The sequence below is a fragment of the Dipodascopsis tothii genome (assembly GCF_038497935.1).
Source record: "Dipodascopsis tothii strain CBS 759.85 unplaced genomic scaffold V1510scaffold_15, whole genome shotgun sequence".
NCBI lineage: Eukaryota > Fungi > Ascomycota > Lipomycetes > Lipomycetales > Lipomycetaceae > Neoaidaea > Neoaidaea tothii.
Genome location: NW_027117999.1, coordinates 192,505 through 210,247, shown reverse-complemented (window position 1 = coordinate 210,247; position 17,743 = coordinate 192,505). Strand labels below are relative to the sequence as shown.

The window sequence follows — 17,743 nt, the reverse complement described above, 5'->3', positions numbered from 1 at the left end:
CGGGCGCGGGGGGGGGGGCGCCCCCCCGGGGGCGGGGGGGGGGGGGGGGCCCCCCCGGGGGGGGGCCGCGCCCCGCGCCGCGCGCCGTGCGGCGCCGCACCGCCCGCACCGCCCGCACCGCCACGGTCTCTCTGACCGAATGTAAATCAATTGAAAGTTCTATCTGACTGCTACGCCAGCACCGCGTACTTGCCCGACCGCACGTTCTTCGTCGTCGCCACGGCCTCCCACGCGTGCGCCGGCGTCGCCGCCTCGGCGTCGTCCGCAAACGGGTCCGAGTCGTCCGTCGTGTCGGTGTTCTCGTCCAGGACCTCCACGCGCACCTCGCGCGTCGCCTCGGCCGCCGGCAGCGTCCGCGGCGGCAGCGTGTACGAGAACGCCAGGCCCACGCCGTCCGCGGCCTCGCTGGCCTCGCCGTCGGTCCAGAACCGCACGAGCACCTTTTGCTCCTCGCCCTTGGCCAGCACGATCTTGCCGCTCTCGCCGGCCGGCACCGGGATCTCCAGCTTGGCCGTGTCGGCGTTGAACGTGCCCAGCGGCAGCGACTGGCACTGCGTGATGGCCGCGCCGCCGACCCCGACCGAGAACGTCAGCGAGTCCAGGGCGAGCGTGTCGGCCGGGTATTCGGCGTGGATCGAGTACAGGATCAGGATCGACGTCTGGCCGGGCTCGATCTTCCACACCGGCCGCGCCGTCAGCGGCACGCCCGAGAACGCGCCGGCCCCGGCCAGCGCCGTGTAGCCGTACTTGAACGCCACCGGCGCGGGCTCCGTCACGAGCGCGATCAGCTGCGCGCGGTACGCCTGCGGCTCGTCCTTGAGCGGCGTCAGGAACCCGATGTTGGGCACGATCCGGTCGATGCCGCCGGTGTTGGTCAGCCGGAACACGAGCGTGCGCTCGGTGCCGGGCGCGGACGCGCCGTACGCGGCGCCGTACGCCACCGTGACCTCGCCGATGACCGTGGCGCGCGTGGGCTCGCCGCCGCGGATGGTCGCGTGGACGGTCTCGGAGACCTCGGACGACAGCAGCGCCAGGTCGAGCGGCGCCGTCGACGGCTCGGACTCGGTCGAGACGGACGTGTCGACCGCGGCGAACGCGCTGGCGTGCACGTCCGCGCTGTCCACCGTCGGCAGCGGCGGCGAGGCCAGCCGCGAGTCGGATGCGGCCGGCGTGGACGTGGCGGCCGGGTCGAAGGCCGCGTCGGCGGCGAAGGCGGCCGCGCCGGCAGCGACGCCGGCGGCGACCGGGACGACTGGGGCGGCCGCGGCCGCCGCCGCAGGCGCAGCCGGCTCCGACACCGGCACGTAGAGCTCCTCCTGGGCCGGCGTCGTCGGCGTTTCGTACGCCGGCGGGTCCGTCGGCGGCTCGGCCGCGGCCGGCGCGGCCCCCGGCGCAGCCGCCGGCGCGGCCGGCGCCGTCGCGGCCAGCGACGCCGCCTCGGCCGCCGTCAGCGACGGGCCGTAGGGGTTTCCGGCCAGGTGCGAGCCGTGCGGCGGGACCGGCGGCGCCGTCGACGCCGGCGACGCCGCCGTCGACGCCGTCCGCGACATGGGCTCGAACGTCTGCGGGCCCGGGTCGGCGGCAATGCGCCAGATGGACGGGTCCGGGCCCGTGCCGTTCGTGCCGTTCGTGCCGTTGGCGGCGCCGGACGTGGCCGACGTCGCCGAGGCCGCCGTCGACGGCGGGCTGCCGGCCACGCCGTCGGCCAGAAACGCGCTCGGCAGCTCGCTGCGGCGGCCGCGCGTGCTCCGGCCGGACACGGTCGGCCGCGACCGCAGCGACGAGGCCACGGCGGTCACGGCGGCCTGCGAGGCCTCGTCCTGCTCGCGGATGGCGTCCGGGCGGATGTCGACGTGGTACGCGGGTCCGGACTCGGTGATCGCGTCCGGGTCCTCGGCCGCCGGCGGAATCGTGTAGCCCTCGGAGTCGACGCGGCGCACGGCCGGCGGCTCGGCCGCGGCCGCGGCCGCGGCCGGCGGGCCCGCGGCCGAGCCCGCCGAGCCCGCCGTGGCCGTGCTGGCCGTGGTCGGCACGGACTCGAGGCGCGGCACGGACCGGACCGAGTCCGTGTCCCGGCGCGGGACCGCCGGCGCGTCGTCCTTGTCCGCCGAGGACTTGAAGATGCTCCGGCGGTCGCCCTTGCGGAACATGGTGCCCACGCGGGTCTTGAACTTGCTCGGCGTGTGCTCCTTGGAGTGCGTCGACTTGTCGTCGGGCTGGACCGAGCCGCGGCGGCGGGCCGGCGCCGGCACAGGCGCCGGCGCCGGCGCCGCGCGCGGCCGCGCGGGCTCGCGCAGCTCGGCCGGCGCGCCGTTGGTCGCGATCTGGGTCGCAAACAGCTGGACCTCGTCCGCGGGCTCGAACGAGAGCAGGCTGTTGAGGTTGCCCTCGCACACGGACACCACGGTCTGGGCCTTGTCGACCTCGCAGGTCTGGTACCGGGTCAACACGTTCTTGAGCAGCAGCAGGCGGCCCTCGTCGATGCCCTGGAACTTGTCAAAGACCAGCGGGGCCTGGTTGTCCCACTCGGCAATGGCATTGTTGACGTCCTGGTGGGCACCAGCCACACGCGTGGCGCCGACGCGGGCGCCCTTCTTCTTGACCTTGTCCACGCGCTCCTCGGCCTCGTCGATGCCGCGGGCCACCGTCGCCAGGTGCTCCTCGATCGCGCGCATCTCCTGCCAGTCGCGGGTGGCGGTGCCCTCGCCCGTGGGCTTGATCACGTCGCGGGCAAGCCGCTGGACAAACATCGAGCTCGCGTCCGCCGCCTGCCCGGCCGACTGCACAAAGCCGGTCCACGTCGCGCCGAACGAGCCGAGCGCGTGCGCGTTGGCGATGGCCGGGCGGGTCGCCAGCCGGCGCAGGCCCGCGGCGTACGCCTCCTCGATCCGCGAGCGCTCGTTGAGCCAGTCGACGACCTCGTCGTTGGCGGCCCGGGCCGCGCGCAGCCGCTGCCGCAGCAGGGCCACGGCCTCCGTCGGCGGCAGCGACGACTGCGGTCAGCGCGGCCGTGCGCCGACGTACCAGGATCTTGTCCACGTAGACGCTCTGGGTGAACGACTCCATCTCAATGGCTAGCTCGGGTCCGGTCTCGGCCGGTGCGGTCGCCTGCTGTGCGCGCAATGCTGCGGTCCTGCTCTTCTCGACCGAGTCCTCGGCCGTGGTGCGTGTCGAGCCTGGCGCTGTCCACGGTGATAGCGATGAGGTGATGGGAAGAGGGGATTGGCCCGCCGTGGATCTACGCCAGCGCCGCGGCACCGCACGGGCCGGCGCGGAGGCTCTGGGCCGCCGGGCAGCCCTAGCCCGGCCACGCCGCCGGTCCTGCGCGCAATGCGCGGGTTTGCATTTGGGCCGGCCCCGGGCACCCGGCCTGTGGCGGTGCGTGCGGGGCCCGGGCGCGGCGCCGGAACCGCCGGACCCAGCGGGGCGGATGCGCCGCACGGCCTGCGGCGCGCGGCGGGGTCGGGCGGGTAACCGCGCCGGCCTTCGCCGCCCGCCGCGCGCGGTGCGGCGCACCACGTGCGCGGCGCCCGCGCGCAAGCCGCATCGCGTGCGGCGCGAGCACGCCGGCTGCGGCGCGCCCGCCCCTGCCACCCGCAGCACCAACCACAGCCGGAGCCGGGCGCCCTGCGCACCCCTTGCCCCCTTCTTCAGTAACTTATTTATTACTCGCACCCCCCAGGGTGCACGCGGCCGGCCGGCGGCGGCGCCTCCGCCGACCAGGTCGCAAACCAAGCAGAACCTAAACAAAGAGACATAACAATAGAAATACAGGACCGGCGTCCGGCCGGCCTTAATGAGAGACTATATATCGGGTAGATGAGTGTAAATATCAAAGGAAATCAGAGCGACCGGCATATCATATCATGTACTTGTCCATTTTGCTCATAAACGCGCGTCGCGCGGCACACCGCCGCCTGTCCCGGGCCGGTGTGCATTGGACCCTTAGTAAACGAGTGTAATTTGATAGTGATAGTAACGAGCGTGGGGCAGAAATCAACCAAAGTCAAAAATGGCCGCGCCTACTGCGGCAGCGGCTTGTCCTCGTCCGGCGGGAAAACCTGGATCGACGGCGTCTGCGGGCCCTCGGCCGAGCTCGGGCGGTCCTCGGCAGACGCGACCGTGGTCGACGACGACATCGACGTCGGCGAGGCCGCCTCGGGGATCGACGACACCTTGTTGTTAGACGCGCGCGTGGCGCGCTTCGGCCGCGGCCGCAGCGCCTTCTCCGACAGACACGCGCGCGGGCACACGCCCTGCGCCGAGCGGTCGAGCTTCATGCACAGCGCCCAGCCGTCGTCGTACTCGTGGAGGATGCGCACGAGCTGGCCCTCGGCCAGCGCCAGCTCGTCGTGCATCGTGGGCGTGAACGTCATCAGCGCACGGTGCACGTTCGACGTCTTGGCACCGGCCTCGGTCGGCGCGGCCACGACCATCACCGGCGACTGCGGCGGCGACTGCGACGCCACCGAGTCGCGCGACGAAACCGACTCGGCCGACGAGTAGTCGCTCGACGCCGGCGACTGCGCGCGCATCTGGTCCTTCTCGGACGCAAGCGTGGTCTGCGAGCCGTTCGCCGTCTTGAACGACATCTTGTCGTCGCTCACGTCCTTCTTGATCGCCTTGACCGGGAAGCTGTCGTACATCGACGACTGGCGCTTCACGCGGTCCTGGATCGCCTGCTGCTGCTGCGTCTGCGGCTTGCCCGACAGCAGCGAAAACGGAAGCAGGCCCGACGTGTGCTTGCTGACGCGCACCGACAGACGCGGCGCGTCCGACGGCAGGTGCGCCGGCTGCGGCGACGCCATCTGCGGCGTCTTGAACGGCCGGAACGCCTTCTCCTTAGACTCGATGTCGGCCGCGACCGCCACCGACGCCTGCGCCTTGGTCTTCTTGTGGCGCCAGAACAGGAAAATCACGAGACCTCCGATCAAGAGCGCGGCCGCAATCACGCCGATGATGATGCCGGCACGCGTGCCGGCAGAGTTGCCCGACGACTTGGACGTCGACGACGAGAGCGAGCCAGTCTCGGTGCTGGCCGAGGTCGACGCCGCCGCCGCCGCCGACGACGAACTCGACGCCGCAATCGTCGACTTGATGTCGTCCAGCGTCGACGACGCCGTCTCGAGCGGAACGTCGGTCGAAACAGAGGACACCGCTGTCGTCAGTCCCGCCTTGGGCGCGCTACTTACTCGTAATGGCCTTGTCCTTGACCACGGCAGCCACCGTCGACGCCGGCGCAGTCGACGACGTGCGCGCCAGCGTCACCGTGTGCGTGCGGTAGATCGTCTTCACGCGGCGCTCAACAATGTTGGCCGCCTCGCGCTTCTCGTGGGGCAGGCCCAGGCCCGAGTGCACCGATCCGGTCGCACGACGGACGGGCTGGTGGACGGCGTGGGCCGCGTGGTGGTGGTGCTGGTTGGTCATGCCTGCAATTGACGGCCGGTTCTAGGTCCGGCGAAACGACTGAGAGGAATAATGAACGACTGTACTGCAATTTCTGCAACTCCACGAGCGATCTCTGACCGATCCGCTGAGGCGAGGGAAGGATAGCTGGCGAGGCTTGGGGAACGAACGATGGGAACAGGAACAGAATTCTAGGGAACCGCAGGGAATAAAAGAGGCCACTGCCAGCGCCGGCCTGTGGCACTACGAGGCCTTGTGTACGTCTACGACCGGAAACACGCCAAAAATGAGATTACTGCGTCAAGGTAAAACGAGTAGGAGTAGAGTAGTAGGAGTAGAAAGGGAGAGCCGGTGCAACGCAAGGAAGAAAGTTGCGTGAAAAATGCAGGGGAGATAGTGATACTAGTCCCGACAGGGTCATGCGTAAATAAAAGTAAGCCCCCGGGAGCCAGGCACTAGCCTGAACAGGATGAATCCCAAACAGGGCGATAAACCTAGAGGTCCAATGCGAAGGACGCGACGCGCCAGCGGGTGCGCGCGCCAGCCTAGCGTGGTCCGCTAGCCTGGGTCAGGCAAGGTACAGGGCCGGGCGAGGGCGGGCGCTAGCTGTAAGTGGCGCACCGGCCGGCACCGTGACCGTGCGGGCGGCAGGAGACCTGCCTGACCTGGCTCTCTGACCGAAGCGGCGGGCGCGGGCACGCCGGTCCAGTAGCCGCCTGCCGGCAGGCCGCATGCGGCAGGCGTGGGCGAAGGGCTGCATGTAATCGGACGCAGGCGCGTGCATTGGCGCACCGTAGCTCTGCAAAGCGCGCATTTATTGACGCCGGTGGGTGGCGCTAGCTCCTTGCGGCCGCGCGCTGCCTGAGCCGGCCAATCCCCGCTGCCCGCAGCGGCCGGCTGAACAGGCCGGCGGGGTACTCGCGACGCCGCGAGACCGCGTCCGCGCTTGCAACCGGCCCGGACCAAGCTACCGCCCGCGCCAACTCACGCCAGCGGTACCGGCGACGCCCCCGGAAGCAAGGGTGCCTGGTCCGCCCAGGGCACGCCCTTGCTGACGCGCTCCGGCTTGTGCCAATACCGGCTACGCGCGCAAGGGGGGGCGGCCGCAGCGGTGCCGGCGGCAGCCAGGACGCCGGAGCGCGTCACTGTGTGCGGACTAGCGCCACTGCGCATGTGGTCATGCCTCGCCGGCCCGTTGGGTCTGTGTGCGACACGCTGCCGCGGTGTTTGAGGCTGTGGCTGACCGCCGCGGCAGGGCGGGGGCCGCGGCTGGGAAGGTGCCTTGGCCGGGGCCTTGGTCGACGGCCTCATGGCCAGCCCCGCCCTGACGATGGCAGCCAGCCGCCGTGCGGGCCGGTGCGTCCGGCCACCGCGATCGGCGCACGCGCGGGTGGGCGACGCGTGTGCCCCTCCGGCAGCGGCTCAGCCGTGCGTGCCCGCGTGCGTATGCGCGGCGGTGCTACGTGTATTTGTTGCCCCTTGGTCCATGCCGCATGCGGCAAGCGCGGTTGCGGCTACATTCCGGCGCGCCGCACGGACTGCGGCGCGAGCCCCGCGCCGCGCCAGCCGGCAGCAGCGAGCCCTCCTTCGCAGCTACCCCGGTCGTGGCCGCCGCGAACCAGCCTGTGTCATCCGACCCCGGCTCGCGCCGGCCGTGCGTCCGCGCGGGCCGTCCGTTCTGCGGCTGCAGCAGCCTCCGCGGCCTGCGCTCGTGCACTCCTCGTGTCGACTCACGCCGGGGGTCTCAGCAGTGACTCACACGCGCCGTGATCGCACACGCCTGCGCGAGACCCGCACCGCGTCTGCATGCCCGCCGCTCTCTCGCGGCGTGGCCACGTCCGCCACCGCCCACTACACGCCACGGCCGTGGCCGGCCGGCCAGTCTGCTGGCGCCGGCGAGCTTGTGCCTGGCCTACTGCCGGCCCAACGGCCACCAGCGTGCCCGGTCAAAGCCACTGCCGGTCACAACACCCCCTGGCGCGGACACCATGAAGGGTGCTGCAGGCACGTACGCCGCTAGAACAGCAGCTACGCTGCAGACGGCATCTCCGCCGTCGCACGATGCGCCTTTCTAGAACCGCCCCTGGATGCCGGCCAATGGGCGCAAAGTCGAGCGAGTGATTACCAACGTTTCAGACTACCAAATAAGCTCCAGACACCGTTACCGTTACACCATCGTCAGCCGCGCCATGTGTACATGTTACAGCTGCCCAGATCGGGCTGCCAAGGGGACGCGTTTTCAGACGCCAAGCATGCCCACCTTCGGACGCTCCCGGCCGTTGGATCCATCAGCGCGGGCCGCGGCCCAGAATCCGCCGAACACATGCCGCCTGCGCGTCATATGACGCCGCGCCGGCTGCGGCGCCGCACACGAGCGGCAGTTCCGCGTCACCTGACCGCGCCGTCGCCGCCGCCACGTCGGCGCTGGCTGGCACGTGTTTTGACACGTCGAGCGAGAACTCGGGCACGTCAAACGTCGCCACCGCCCGCACGACCGGATCCACCATGCGCTGCGCTGCCTTCAGGCCGGTCTCGTCGCCGCCGATCTCCAGGTCTCGCACGATCCGGCCGTTGGACGCGCGCACGGTCCGCCAGTAGTAGTCCTCGCCGGCCGCGTCGACGTAGCCTTGCTCGGTCGCGCCGCCGCCGTACGGGCCCTTGTGCGTCTCGGGGTCCTGCGCGATGTAATAGGCGTGGCCAGACTGGTGCGTCCACAGGTCCGACTGCTTGTCGACATCGTCACTGGTCTGTACCGACAGTCCGCGGGCGACCTCGGCCGCGATCCGGAACACCGGCTGGAACTCGTAGAGCGAATCAGCCTCGAGCGGGTAGTCGTAGACGCGCGTTTGCAGCGTGCCCACGTCGGAACCGGTCGTGCGTGCCCAGATCTGCTGGCGCTGGCCGCTGCCGCGGTACCACTGGCGGTTGGTCGACGTCATGTTCTGCTCCCACGAGTGCTGCTCAAACGACTCCTGGTCGTCGAAGCTGAGCACGCTCTGGACGCGCAGCGAGCGCGACGCCGTCGACGTCACGTTGAGCTCGGTCTTGTCGCTGCCGAGCGTGCCGTTGACGGTGAGCCGCAGCGGCGCGACCTCGTACTCGGTGATGTGGCCCGAGCCGACAGCGCCCTCGCGCGACCACGTCAGCACGTTGCCGCTGACGATCCAGTCGCGGTCGATGGCGTCCTGGCCGCTGTCGACGCGGAGCTCGACGCGCGCGCCGGCCCAGAGGTCGGGCAGGAACGGCGTCAAGTCGATTTCGTAAGACGGCACGTCGTAGGCGCCGATGCCGACGATCGGCCGCCACAGGCCCGGCGCAATGCCACCCGTGAAGATGACCGGGTACGGAAACACGACGCCGGCCAGCTTCCAGCCGACCCAGACTTGGACCTCGCGATGCGGGCCGTGTCCGGGCAGCCGGGTGTCCTGGAACGCGTCCTTGTACTCGTTGACGGCGTTGGTGTACCAGAACTCCTCGGCAGCGTTGCCGCTCGCGTGTATGACAGCGACCGCACGCACAACGTCGCGCTCGAGCTTGATGGGGGTCATGGCGCGATCCTGCGGGAGCGAAAAGTGCGAGGGCTTGCCCTGGCTGCCGCGCCGGGCCGACAACGCAACCACGCCGTCGGCCGGCCGCGCGTCCTCGTCCAGGTCCTTGGACTTGGCCAGGAAGTACGTCGCCGTGAGCGTCATCTCGAATTTGCCCGTGTACGTGTCGTCGACAAGGTTGCCCATCTCGAAGACGAACGTGCGGTCCTTCTTGAGCAGCGCCAGGTACGGCGTCATGTCCTTCGTGTACTGGAAGTGGATGCCGTTATCGGTCGGCTCGGCCGTCGACGTCCGCCACACCTCGTGGTCGTCCAGAAACATCAGGGCCAGTCGGTCGAACTGGCGCCCGCGGCTCTTGGTCGAAAGCGTCCAATGCACATGCGTAAATTTCTCGTCGGGGGGCGAGTACTTGCCGACAAACGGCCGGCCGTACGAGAAACCAAACGTGTGCTGCATGATCTCGGTCTCGGCCACAGCCTCGCCAGGCGCCCGCGGCGGCGTGTAGACCTGGATCACCTCCAGAGGCTCGACACCGTCTGTGCCGGCGCGGTCGGGCTCGGGTGCGCCGACGGCACCGTGGTCGTCCGGCTCCGCCGAGCGGTGCGCATGGTACGACAGCAACAAGAGCATCACGAACGCTACCATGAACGTGCGCATGCTCGAGTGCAGCCTCTTGACTGCGGCCTGCATCCTCATTTTGCGTCGGGAAGCTCTGGATCCATCCAGCAGTCGTGCGTCTTCGTGGTCGACGACGACGACGACGTACCCACCGGCCACGTCCTGGTCGTCGAGATCGAAATCCGCGGGCTTTTCGCTGACGTCGGCGGGGCGGGCGCACGCGGCGTCGTCACCGGCCCGGACACATATGTTCTGGCGCTGGCCGGCCGCCGGGGCGACCGCTACCGGCTCCGCGTTCGCTTTCTCCATGGCGTCTGTTCCGCGGGCTGCGGCAGGGATTTGGCCGCCGTGCTCGTTGTGCGAAGCTTATCTGGCGCGTGCTGTCCGCGTGCGCGGCTTGTCGGCTGGGCGGGTCGTGGTCGGCTGCGGTTCGCCCGCGCGACGTATCGCTATCGGACCGGGTAAGGCGCCGCACGCCGTGCGGCGCGCTCCGCGACGGGTGTTCCGGGGGCCAGCCGCACCCTTGGTGGTGTTACCCGGCGCGCGATAGAGCGGCGTAGCGCGCAGGCGTTCGCGCAGCGCGCTAGCACCGATACAGCAACTCCCACTCGCCGACCCGGCGTCTTGGACGGGGACTACCGAATAGTCGGCGACTCGGGCTAAGCGTGATCGCCCATCTGCACGAACGTACGCGCTCGCTTGACGACCGGGCACCGGGCACGCGGGAGTCGGCAGGGCGGCCGTCTATTGTTAAAATGCGAAGCGAGCCCGCAAGCCCCCGATCACGCCATCACCGCCATGGCTGTCAACGAGTTCAGATGGGCCGACGTAACCGTGAAAGTGCCAAACAAGGCAGCCGCCAGTGGGGAGTCCGTGCTCCTGGACCGCGCCTATGGCGTGCTCAGGCCCGGTGACGTGATGGCCCTAATGGGCCCGTCAGGGTCCGGCAAGACCACGCTGCTCAACGTGCTCGCCCACCGCGGTGTGCCGCCGGCGGCGCAGCTTGAGGGCGTGGTCAGCATCGACGGCGAGACCGCGACGACGGCGGGGATCCGCCGGGTGTCGGCCTATGTCGAGCAGGAGGACTCGCTGATCGGCTCGCTGACCGTGCGCGAGACGGTCGATTTTGCCGCGCGTCTGTCGCAGGTGCCGGCGTCCGTCCGGCGTGACCGCGTCGCGGAGATTCTCGGGCTGCTCGGCATCGCCGGCCAGGCCGACACGCGCGTCGGCACCCCGCTGCAGAAGGGCATCTCCGGTGGCCAGAAGCGCCGGGTGAGCGTGGCTTCGCAGATCATCACCAGTCCGCGCGTGCTGTTCCTGGACGAGCCGACGTCCGGGCTCGACTCGACCGCGTCGCACGAGGTCATCAGCACGATCCGCCGGATCGCCAAGCTCGAGGGCATGATCGTCGTGACCTCGATCCACCAGCCGTCGACGGCCACGTTCCAGCTCTTCGACCAGGTCACGTTCCTGAGCCGCGGCCGCACGGTCTACAACGGCCCGGTCGCGGCGCTGACCGAGTACTTTGCCACGACCGCCCACCCGGTCGCGGCGTTCTTCAACCCGTCCGAGTTCGTGCTCGACCTGATCAACACCGACTTTGTCACCGACGACGCCGACGCCTCCGACAAGCTCGCCGTCGTCGACCGGCTGTGCGCGCACTGGCACGCCCACGCCGACGAGTGGGCCGCGCCGCCAGCCCTGGCCGCCGAGTCCAAGCGCTCCAGCAGCTCCGCAGAGGTCACGACGTCGGCTGGGCCGGCGCTCGAGCTGCGCCAGACGCTGACGCTACTGCGCCGGCTGGCCATCAAATCGCGCCGCGACATTCTGGCCTACTACGTCCGCGTGGTCATGTACCTGGGCCTGGCCATCATGATGGGCACCGTCTGGCTGCGGCTGTCGACCGCGCAGCGCAACATCCAGCCGTTTATCAACGCCATCTTCTTCTCGGGCGCGTTCATGTCGTTCATGTCGGTGGCCTACATCCCGGCCTACCTCGAGGACTTCAGCTCGTACCGCAAGGACCGCGCGAACGGCCTGTACGGCCCGTTTGCGTTCGTGGTCTCGAACCTGATCATCGGCCTGCCGTTTCTGTTTGCGATCGCGCTCATCTTCAGCGTGGTCACGTACTTCATGTGCAACTTCCACCACTCGGCGACGGGCTTCTTCAAGTACCTGATGTGGCTGTTTCTGGACCTGGTTGCCGCCGAGAGCATGACCGTGTTTGTGTCGACTGCGTTCCCGATCTTCGTGGTCGCGCTCGCGCTGACCGCGTTTGCCAACGGCCTGTGGATGTCGGTCGGCGGCTTTCTGGTGTCGGCGAACGTGATCAACAAGTTCTGGTACTACACTTTCTACTGGGTCAATTACCAGCGGTACGTGTTCCAGGGGATGATGTTCAACGAGTTCGAGAACCGCGACTACGAGTGCGACTCGGCGTGCCACTGCATGTACACGTCCGCGCTGGAGAGCGAGTGCAAGATCGAGGGCACGGCCGTGCTCGAGAGCCTGGGGTATTCGACCGAGAACGTGGGACTGTGGGCGGGCCTGGTGGTGGCGCTGGTAGCGGCGTACCGGCTCATGACGTACCTGGTGCTGCGGTACTGGCACAAGTGACAGTGCGGCTGCGCGAATAATACATTTTGACACGATCCTGAGCCGCACGACGTGCGGCGGCACGTAGCGCAGTTTGAGCCGCACGGTGTGCGGCGGTCGGGCGTCTCCGTCGAGCCGCGCGCCGTGCGGCGTGCCGTGGCAGCCGCACGCCGTGCGGCTGGCAACGCCCGCCTCCAGGGATCCGAGCCGTTTTCCTCCTCCAAGATCTCGACTCCATTCACTACATACACCATAGCCAGATCGTAATTGCGTCACTGCACCGCGCAGCTCGACAGCCCGCCCGAGGCGAGTCACGGCGCCAGGCCCTTCGGCGGGTACTCGCTGCCGGTCGGCTTGGCGCAGGTGCACCACTCGTCCTTCGGGACCGAGTCCATGACCGACGGGATGTGGAGGCCGCAGCCCCACCACGACTTCTTGTTGCACGTTCCACAGCTGCTGGGCTTACACATTTTGGCTATGCCGGGCGGAGGGCGCCGTTGGGCCTTTATAAGCGGGGCGTCGGCGAACATAAGTGTCGCGCGGCGCGACACGGGCAGCCGCAGACCGTGCGGCGGGCGCGGCCCTAACCCCGGCTTCGCGCTCGCGTCTCCGTGCCCGCCGTCCACCGCAGTCGGCCGAATGAACGCGGACATCGGCGACATCGAGGACCTCGCTGGACGCCAGAAGCACGCGGAGCACGCGTCGGACCCCGAGCAACACGCCCAGCGCGGCAAACGTGCGTACGGCGACTTTCTGACCGTCGACGACGCGCCCGGCGACGAGTCCGACTACGGCTCGCTGATCTCGTGGGACAGCGACACAGAGACGCAGCTGCAGGCCGCAGTCGAGGGTACGTGCCAGCCGGACGCGCTGACCCAGACGACCGTGCGTCGCAGCCCATCGAGTATGAGACCGACAGCCAGGCCACGGTGGTGGCCGCCGACGACGACGTCGAGTTCCTCATGGACCAGATCATCTCGTACGACGACGTGCGCGGGTTCCTGGTGGAGCGTAAGTGGAGCTGCGCCGCCAGCTGCTGAGCTTACGAGCGCGGTCTAGTGTCGAGCCAGTCCACGGAGGCCGAGGTCGTGGCCGACGACGGCATGCTGCCGCTGAATTTGTTTGACAACGCGGACGCACGCGCGGCCGTGCTGCGGCCAGGCCTGCGCGCGTTTAGTGTAGGTGCAGGCACGGGCCCGCTGACGCCAGGTCACGCAGCTGTCGTCGCCGTCGAGCTGGTGCGAGCTGCAGTACTTTTACCAGCTCTACACGCGGACGAAACCGACGCCGGAGCAGATGGCGATCATCGAAAAGGGCCGCAAGATCCACGAGAAGATTGAGCGCGAGCTGCTGGTGCCGTTCAACCTGACCCCGGAGACCGCGGAGGCCGTGACCCGGTACGAGTCGCAGGCGCTGAAGCTCGTCAACATGCTCACGGGCCTGCACTCGCTGTACCACACCGGCAAGACGCGTGAGCTGCGCATGTACGGCACCGTCGACGGCCGCTTTGTGTCGGGCATCATCGACGAGGTCGTGTTTGACCGGCAGGCGCCGCCGCTGCCGCGTCGCCGCGGACCCGAGGGCCTGGTCGCGGCCGAGCCGCCGCGGTCGCCGTCGGTCGAGCCGGAGCACGACGCTGCCGCCAGCACACTCAAGATCGTCGAGTACAAGACGCGCAACAGCCGGCAGCTCCCCATGCGCACGCAGATGCGCTCGCACCACCACCAGCTCATGTGGTACCACGATATGATGCGCGACCTGATCGACGGCCGGTTTGTGTACGCGGACTGGGCGCGCGCCTATCGAATCGATCTCGACCGGCCGCTGCAAGAGGGGTTCCTGGCCGAGGTGCGCGAGTTTGTTGAGGACGAATACGACATCCCGATGGACCGGGTCCGCACCTCGGCCGACCTCTGGGACCTCGTCATCGCCCAGGCCGCCCAGTTCCAGGGCAAGCTCTCGAACGACATGTATGCGACCTACATCTTCCAGGGCGACGGCGAGGGCTTCTCGCGCCAGCACTTTCCGTACCGGGCCTCCGAGTTTGCCTACTACAAGAACCGCGTGCTCGAGCTGTGGAGCGGCCAGCGGCAGCCGGTTGGCGTGGCCATCGACGAGACGTTCAAGTGCCGCAGCTGCGTGTTTAGCACGCGCTGCCAGTGGCGCCTGGACGCCATCAGGGACGCTGCGCGGCTGATCAAGAAGAGTCGCGTGGAGTAGCGCCGCACCGCGTGCGGCGGCACCGCCAGAGGCGCATGGCCGCCTATAGCCGTGCTGCGGACGGCTGCGCCACAGCGGCTATATGAGGCAGCTTCTGCCCGAAGGGCAGCCACCCCCGACGGAGTCGCCGCCGGAGGCTCAGCCACGAACGAGCCTCCGGCGGCGACTCCGTCGGGGGTACGCCCTGCGGGCGGCTATGCGCCACAGCGGCTATATGAGCCCTTCTGCCCTTCGGGCAAAAGGGCTCATATAGCTGCTGGCCAGTTGTTCGCGCCGCACCGCGTGCGGCTCAGATATTGCATTGCGTAGAATACATACATACATAGCGCTAAAAAGCGGCCGCCTTGGTCGTGCGGTCGTAGAGCTCGAGGTTGAGCGCAGCTAAAAAGCACGGGATCTCACGGCGCTCCTGGACCCAGAACGTGATCAGGTTGGCGCACTCGCGCGCAAACGGGCTGTCGGTGCGGCCCGAGAGCTTCATGGTGCCGGCGTCGGGATCAAAGGTGAAGGACTCGTCGTCGGACGACGCAAACATGGACGTCGCGCGGACCTTGTTGTTGGGCAGAAAGTCCAGCTTGTAGCCGAGCAGCGAGTAGACGGCCTCGCGAAACTCCATGGACTTGGCCGACCAGATCTCCTTCAGCCGGCGCATGCGCTTTTCGCGGTCCGCGAGCTGCTTCTCGATCTCGCGGATCTCGAGCCGGAGCCGGTCGAGCGTGGCCACGGGCACGGACTGGCCGACGTCGTCGCGGCGGCCGTCGAGCTGGGCCAGCAGCGCGTTGTTTTCGGTCTGGAGCGCGTCCAGCATCTGCCTCTTGACGGCCTGGTCGTGGGCCAGCGGGCTGTCGCGCAGCTCGAGGACGCGCGCCTGGGTCTGGCGCAGGTCGTCGGCGGCCGCGACCTGCTTCTTGAGCGCGGCGGCCTCGCGCTGGAAGCCCTCGGCGGCCTGCTTGAGCTGGGCGTACTCGTCCTGCATCTGGCGGTTGCGGCGGAGGAGCTCGCCGAGGCGCTCGTCGGCGCCGTCGTCGCGCATGCGCTTGCCGAGGGCGGGCACGGCCGCGGCCAGCGTCGCGTCGGCCTCGCGCGTGACGCGCGCGACCTCGTCCTTGGCCGCGGCCAGCAGCTGCTCGAGCGCGCTGATGCGCTCGGCCTTGTGCTGGTCGTAGTTGCCCTGCATGAACACGGTCTCCTCCGAGTCGTACGTCTTGAGCTGGTCGCGCAGGAACGCGGCCTCCTTGGCGGCCAACGCGCGCTGCCGCTCGGCCCGGCCGGCCAGCTTGGACGCCTTGTCGAGGCTGTCCTCGAGCTCGGCGATCCGCGCGCGCAGCGTCCCGCGCTCGTGCTCGTCCTCCTGCAGGCCCTGGCCGCGGGCCGCGTTCTCGGCCTCGATGCGGCCGAGCTTGTCGAGCAGCGAGATCTTGTCGGCGCGCTCGCGCCCCAGCGCCTGCACGACGTCCTCCGGCGTCCGGAACGTGTCGTCGCGGTCGAGGTACGAGTGCCAGCGCTCGCGCTCGTCGCGCAGCGTGTTGGCCTCGAGCTCGGCCGCGGCCAGCTTCGTCCGCAGGTCGTCCATTAGCCCCAGCCGCGACTCGAGCATGGCCTTCTCCTCGACCACGAACTTGTGCCGCTGGTGCTCGTCGCGCAGCCGCTCGAGCTCGGGCTCGTACGCGTGCACCTTGGCCTCCAGCGCCTTGACCGCCGCCAGCTGCCCGGACAGCTCCTTCTGCACGGCCGCGAGCGTGTCCAGGTCCGCCAGCCGCGCCCGGAACGACTTGTTCTCGCCCGCAAGCGCCGCCGCCCGGTCCCGCTCGCCGTTGAGCGCCGTGTCCTTCTCGTACAGCGCCGCGGTGAGCGTCTCGACTCGCGCAGTCAGCTCCGCGACCGCCTCGTCCACGCCGCGCTGCCGCACGCGCGCCTCGTCGAGCTTGCGGCGCGACGACGCCTCCAGCGTCCGCAGCGTCGACTCGTACTCGTCCCGCTCCTCCTCGGCCTCGGCCAGCTTCTGCCGCAGCGTGCGCACGCTCTTCTCGAGGTCCGTCTGCCGTCAGCGGGGCCGTGGCGCCACTCACGCTCTGGCTCGATGTCTGCGACTTGAGCCGGTTGAGCTCCTCCGCCGTCTCCTTCTGCCGCTCAAACAGGAACGCCTGGTCGTTTTCGAGCGCCTGCCGTCAGCACGCTCGACGCGCCACTCACGTCCGCGCGCTTGCCCTCGTCCTTGACGCGCTGCTCGAGCTGCCGGATGGTGTTTTCGAACCGCAGCTTTTCGCGCTCCCGCTCGTCCTCCACGTTCGACAGCTTGTACTTGAGCGCGTAGTTCTCGGCCCGCAGCGTGTCCAGGGTCGATGCGCCGTTCTCGGCCGCTGCGGTCAGCGCGCTCGCGCGCGTGCGTACCTGGCCGCGGGATCTCGGACCGTATCCGCGGCGGTTGCAGGCTCTGCCGGTCAGCCTGCGCCGTCGCGCTGCACTACCTTTGGCCGCGCCGATGCCGGCGTGTTCTTGGTCGCCGACGACGGCGTCGACAGCACCGACCCGGCCCGTGGCCGCGGAATCCCGCTCGCGCCGGCCGCCGGGTTTCCGCTTGATCCAGACATTGACTTCCTCATCGTGCCGCACGCCGGATCTTGCGTCCGCGATCCTTCGCGCCTCTTATCCGCTGCCTGCCTGCTCCGTGGACGCGCCCGGTCGAGTTGCGTGGACGCGTGGTGGTCGTGCTGGCCGGATGCTGGTCACGGCGTGGGCTGCTGGAGTTGTGTGGCTCGTTTTGTGTAAATAAGCCGATCACGCCGCCACGACCGCACTCGACCTCCGCGGACAGTCGACAGCCATCGAGCGACAGCGCAGCAGCATCCGGGCCTGTGGCCGTCACAGCGCACAGTTGGCGGCGCGACGAATCCACCATGGTTCTCCAGTTCATTCTTGTCCAGAACCGGCAGGGCAAGACGCGGCTGGCCAAGTACTACGCGCCGTACGATGTGAGTAGCGCGGCAGGCGTGGGGCGGCAGGCGTGGGCGGGAGGGCACGGAGCCGGCGGCGCCGGTGGAGAAGGCCGGCGGGGCCTGGCGGAGAGCGCGGTGTGCGACGGAGACGCGGCCGGCCGGTCGAGCCGCACGCCGTGCGGCTTATAGCCGCAGCTCCCGCGGCCCGCGTGCGCCACAGCGCCTATAGGTCGCGGCTATATGCTCTGCCCGACGGGCAGGTACCCTCGACGGAGTCGCCGCCGGAGGCTCGTTCGCGGGTGAGCCTCCGGCGGCGGGGGCCGCGGGGGGGGGCCCGGGGGGGGGCGGGGGGGCCCCCCGGGGGGGGGGGCGGGCCCCGGGGGGGCCCCCCCCGCCGGCGGCGCCGGCGCGCGCGGGGGC

At 69.5% G+C, this 17,743-nt stretch overlaps 8 protein-coding genes across 8 annotated transcripts in view; 3 read left to right on the top strand and 5 right to left on the bottom strand.

The window, feature by feature from the left end:
* Positions 1-128: 128 nt before the first annotated feature.
* Positions 129-3,256, bottom strand: V1510DRAFT_394615 (Muniscin C-terminal mu homology domain-containing protein). The gene is made up of 3 exons (XM_066931849.1): positions 3,025-3,256; positions 1,500-2,993; positions 129-1,055 (listed from the first exon to the last, which is right to left on the bottom strand). The coding sequence occupies exons 1-3, from the start codon at positions 3,064-3,066 to the stop codon at positions 171-173; spliced, it is 2,421 nt and encodes an 806-aa protein (XP_066788925.1). The 5' UTR covers positions 3,067-3,256; the 3' UTR covers positions 129-170.
* Positions 3,257-3,646: 390 nt separating this feature from the next.
* Positions 3,647-5,644, bottom strand: V1510DRAFT_417127 (uncharacterized protein). Its single transcript, XM_066933895.1, has 2 exons — positions 5,193-5,644; positions 3,647-5,158 (listed from the first exon to the last, which is right to left on the bottom strand). The coding sequence occupies exons 1-2, from the start codon at positions 5,425-5,427 to the stop codon at positions 4,023-4,025; spliced, it is 1,371 nt and encodes a 456-aa protein (XP_066788924.1). The 5' UTR covers positions 5,428-5,644; the 3' UTR covers positions 3,647-4,022.
* A 1,830-nt stretch (positions 5,645-7,474) lies between these two features.
* V1510DRAFT_417125 (peptide N-acetyl-beta-D-glucosaminyl asparaginase amidase A-domain-containing protein) lies at positions 7,475-10,323 on the bottom strand. The gene has a single exon (XM_066933894.1). It carries the CDS (start codon positions 9,879-9,881, stop codon positions 7,695-7,697), a length of 2,187 nt encoding a protein of 728 aa, XP_066788923.1. The 5' UTR covers positions 9,882-10,323; the 3' UTR covers positions 7,475-7,694.
* V1510DRAFT_417124 (P-loop containing nucleoside triphosphate hydrolase protein) lies at positions 10,255-12,223 on the top strand. Its single transcript, XM_066933893.1, has one exon. The coding sequence runs from the start codon at positions 10,371-10,373 to the stop codon at positions 12,186-12,188; it is 1,818 nt and encodes a 605-aa protein (XP_066788922.1). The 5' UTR covers positions 10,255-10,370; the 3' UTR covers positions 12,189-12,223.
* Positions 12,224-12,478: 255 nt separating this feature from the next.
* Positions 12,479-12,637, bottom strand: V1510DRAFT_403192 (uncharacterized protein; the record flags this gene model as incomplete). The annotated part of the gene is made up of 1 exon (XM_066932155.1): positions 12,479-12,637. One exon carries the CDS (start codon positions 12,635-12,637, stop codon positions 12,479-12,481), a length of 159 nt encoding a protein of 52 aa, XP_066788921.1.
* Positions 12,638-12,806: 169 nt separating this feature from the next.
* On the top strand, positions 12,807-14,387 carry V1510DRAFT_403191 (exonuclease V; the record flags this gene model as incomplete). Its single annotated transcript, XM_066932154.1, has 4 exons — positions 12,807-13,017; positions 13,047-13,178; positions 13,227-13,345; positions 13,377-14,387. The coding sequence occupies 4 exons, from the start codon at positions 12,807-12,809 to the stop codon at positions 14,385-14,387; spliced, it is 1,473 nt and encodes a 490-aa protein (XP_066788920.1).
* A 264-nt stretch (positions 14,388-14,651) lies between these two features.
* Positions 14,652-17,251, bottom strand: V1510DRAFT_417115 (spindle assembly checkpoint component Mad1). Its single transcript, XM_066933892.1, has 5 exons — positions 16,856-17,251; positions 16,779-16,821; positions 16,581-16,747; positions 16,457-16,549; positions 14,652-16,425 (listed from the first exon to the last, which is right to left on the bottom strand). Exons 1-5 carry the CDS (start codon positions 16,988-16,990, stop codon positions 14,716-14,718), a joined length of 2,148 nt encoding a protein of 715 aa, XP_066788919.1. The 5' UTR covers positions 16,991-17,251; the 3' UTR covers positions 14,652-14,715.
* V1510DRAFT_417113 (AP complex, mu/sigma subunit) overlaps positions 17,174-17,743 on the top strand; it is a 1,403-nt gene continuing 833 nt past the window's right edge. The window contains exon 1 of the mRNA XM_066933891.1: positions 17,174-17,359. Within this exon, the coding sequence (XP_066788918.1) occupies positions 17,285-17,359 (75 nt within the window). The 5' untranslated portion in view covers positions 17,174-17,284. The remainder of the gene's footprint in view (positions 17,360-17,743) is intronic.

Excerpts from the sequence above, each read along its gene's own strand:
- V1510DRAFT_417115 (XM_066933892.1), bottom strand. The coding sequence starts at position 16,990 with ATGAGGAAGTCAATGTCTGGATCAAGCGGAAACCCGGCGGCCGGCGCG. Across the intron at positions 16,748-16,778 it reads GTCCGAGATCCCGCGGCCAG|CGGCCGAGAACGGCGCATCG; the intron begins GTACGCACGCGC and ends CGCTGACCGCAG. Across the intron at positions 16,426-16,456 it reads CGCAGACATCGAGCCAGAGC|ACGGACCTCGAGAAGAGCGT; the intron begins GTGAGTGGCGCC and ends CGCTGACGGCAG.
- V1510DRAFT_417127 (XM_066933895.1), bottom strand. The coding sequence starts at position 5,427 with ATGACCAACCAGCACCACCACCACGCGGCCCACGCCGTCCACCAGCCC. Across the intron at positions 5,159-5,192 it reads CAAGGACAAGGCCATTACGA|CGGTGTCCTCTGTTTCGACC; the intron begins GTAAGTAGCGCG and ends GACTGACGACAG.
- V1510DRAFT_394615 (XM_066931849.1), bottom strand. The coding sequence starts at position 3,066 with ATGGAGTCGTTCACCCAGAGCGTCTACGTGGACAAGATCCTG. Across the intron at positions 2,994-3,024 it reads TCTACGTGGACAAGATCCTG|TCGTCGCTGCCGCCGACGGA; the intron begins GTACGTCGGCGC and ends CGCTGACCGCAG. Across the intron at positions 1,056-1,499 it reads CGGCGTCGACGGCGCCGCCG|CCGTCGACGGCGCCGCTCGA; the intron begins GTCCCGCCGCAC and ends ACCGAGTCCGAG.
- V1510DRAFT_417125 (XM_066933894.1), bottom strand. The coding sequence starts at position 9,881 with ATGGAGAAAGCGAACGCGGAGCCGGTAGCGGTCGCCCCGGCGGCCGGC.
- V1510DRAFT_417124 (XM_066933893.1), top strand. The coding sequence starts at position 10,371 with ATGGCTGTCAACGAGTTCAGATGGGCCGACGTAACCGTGAAAGTGCCA.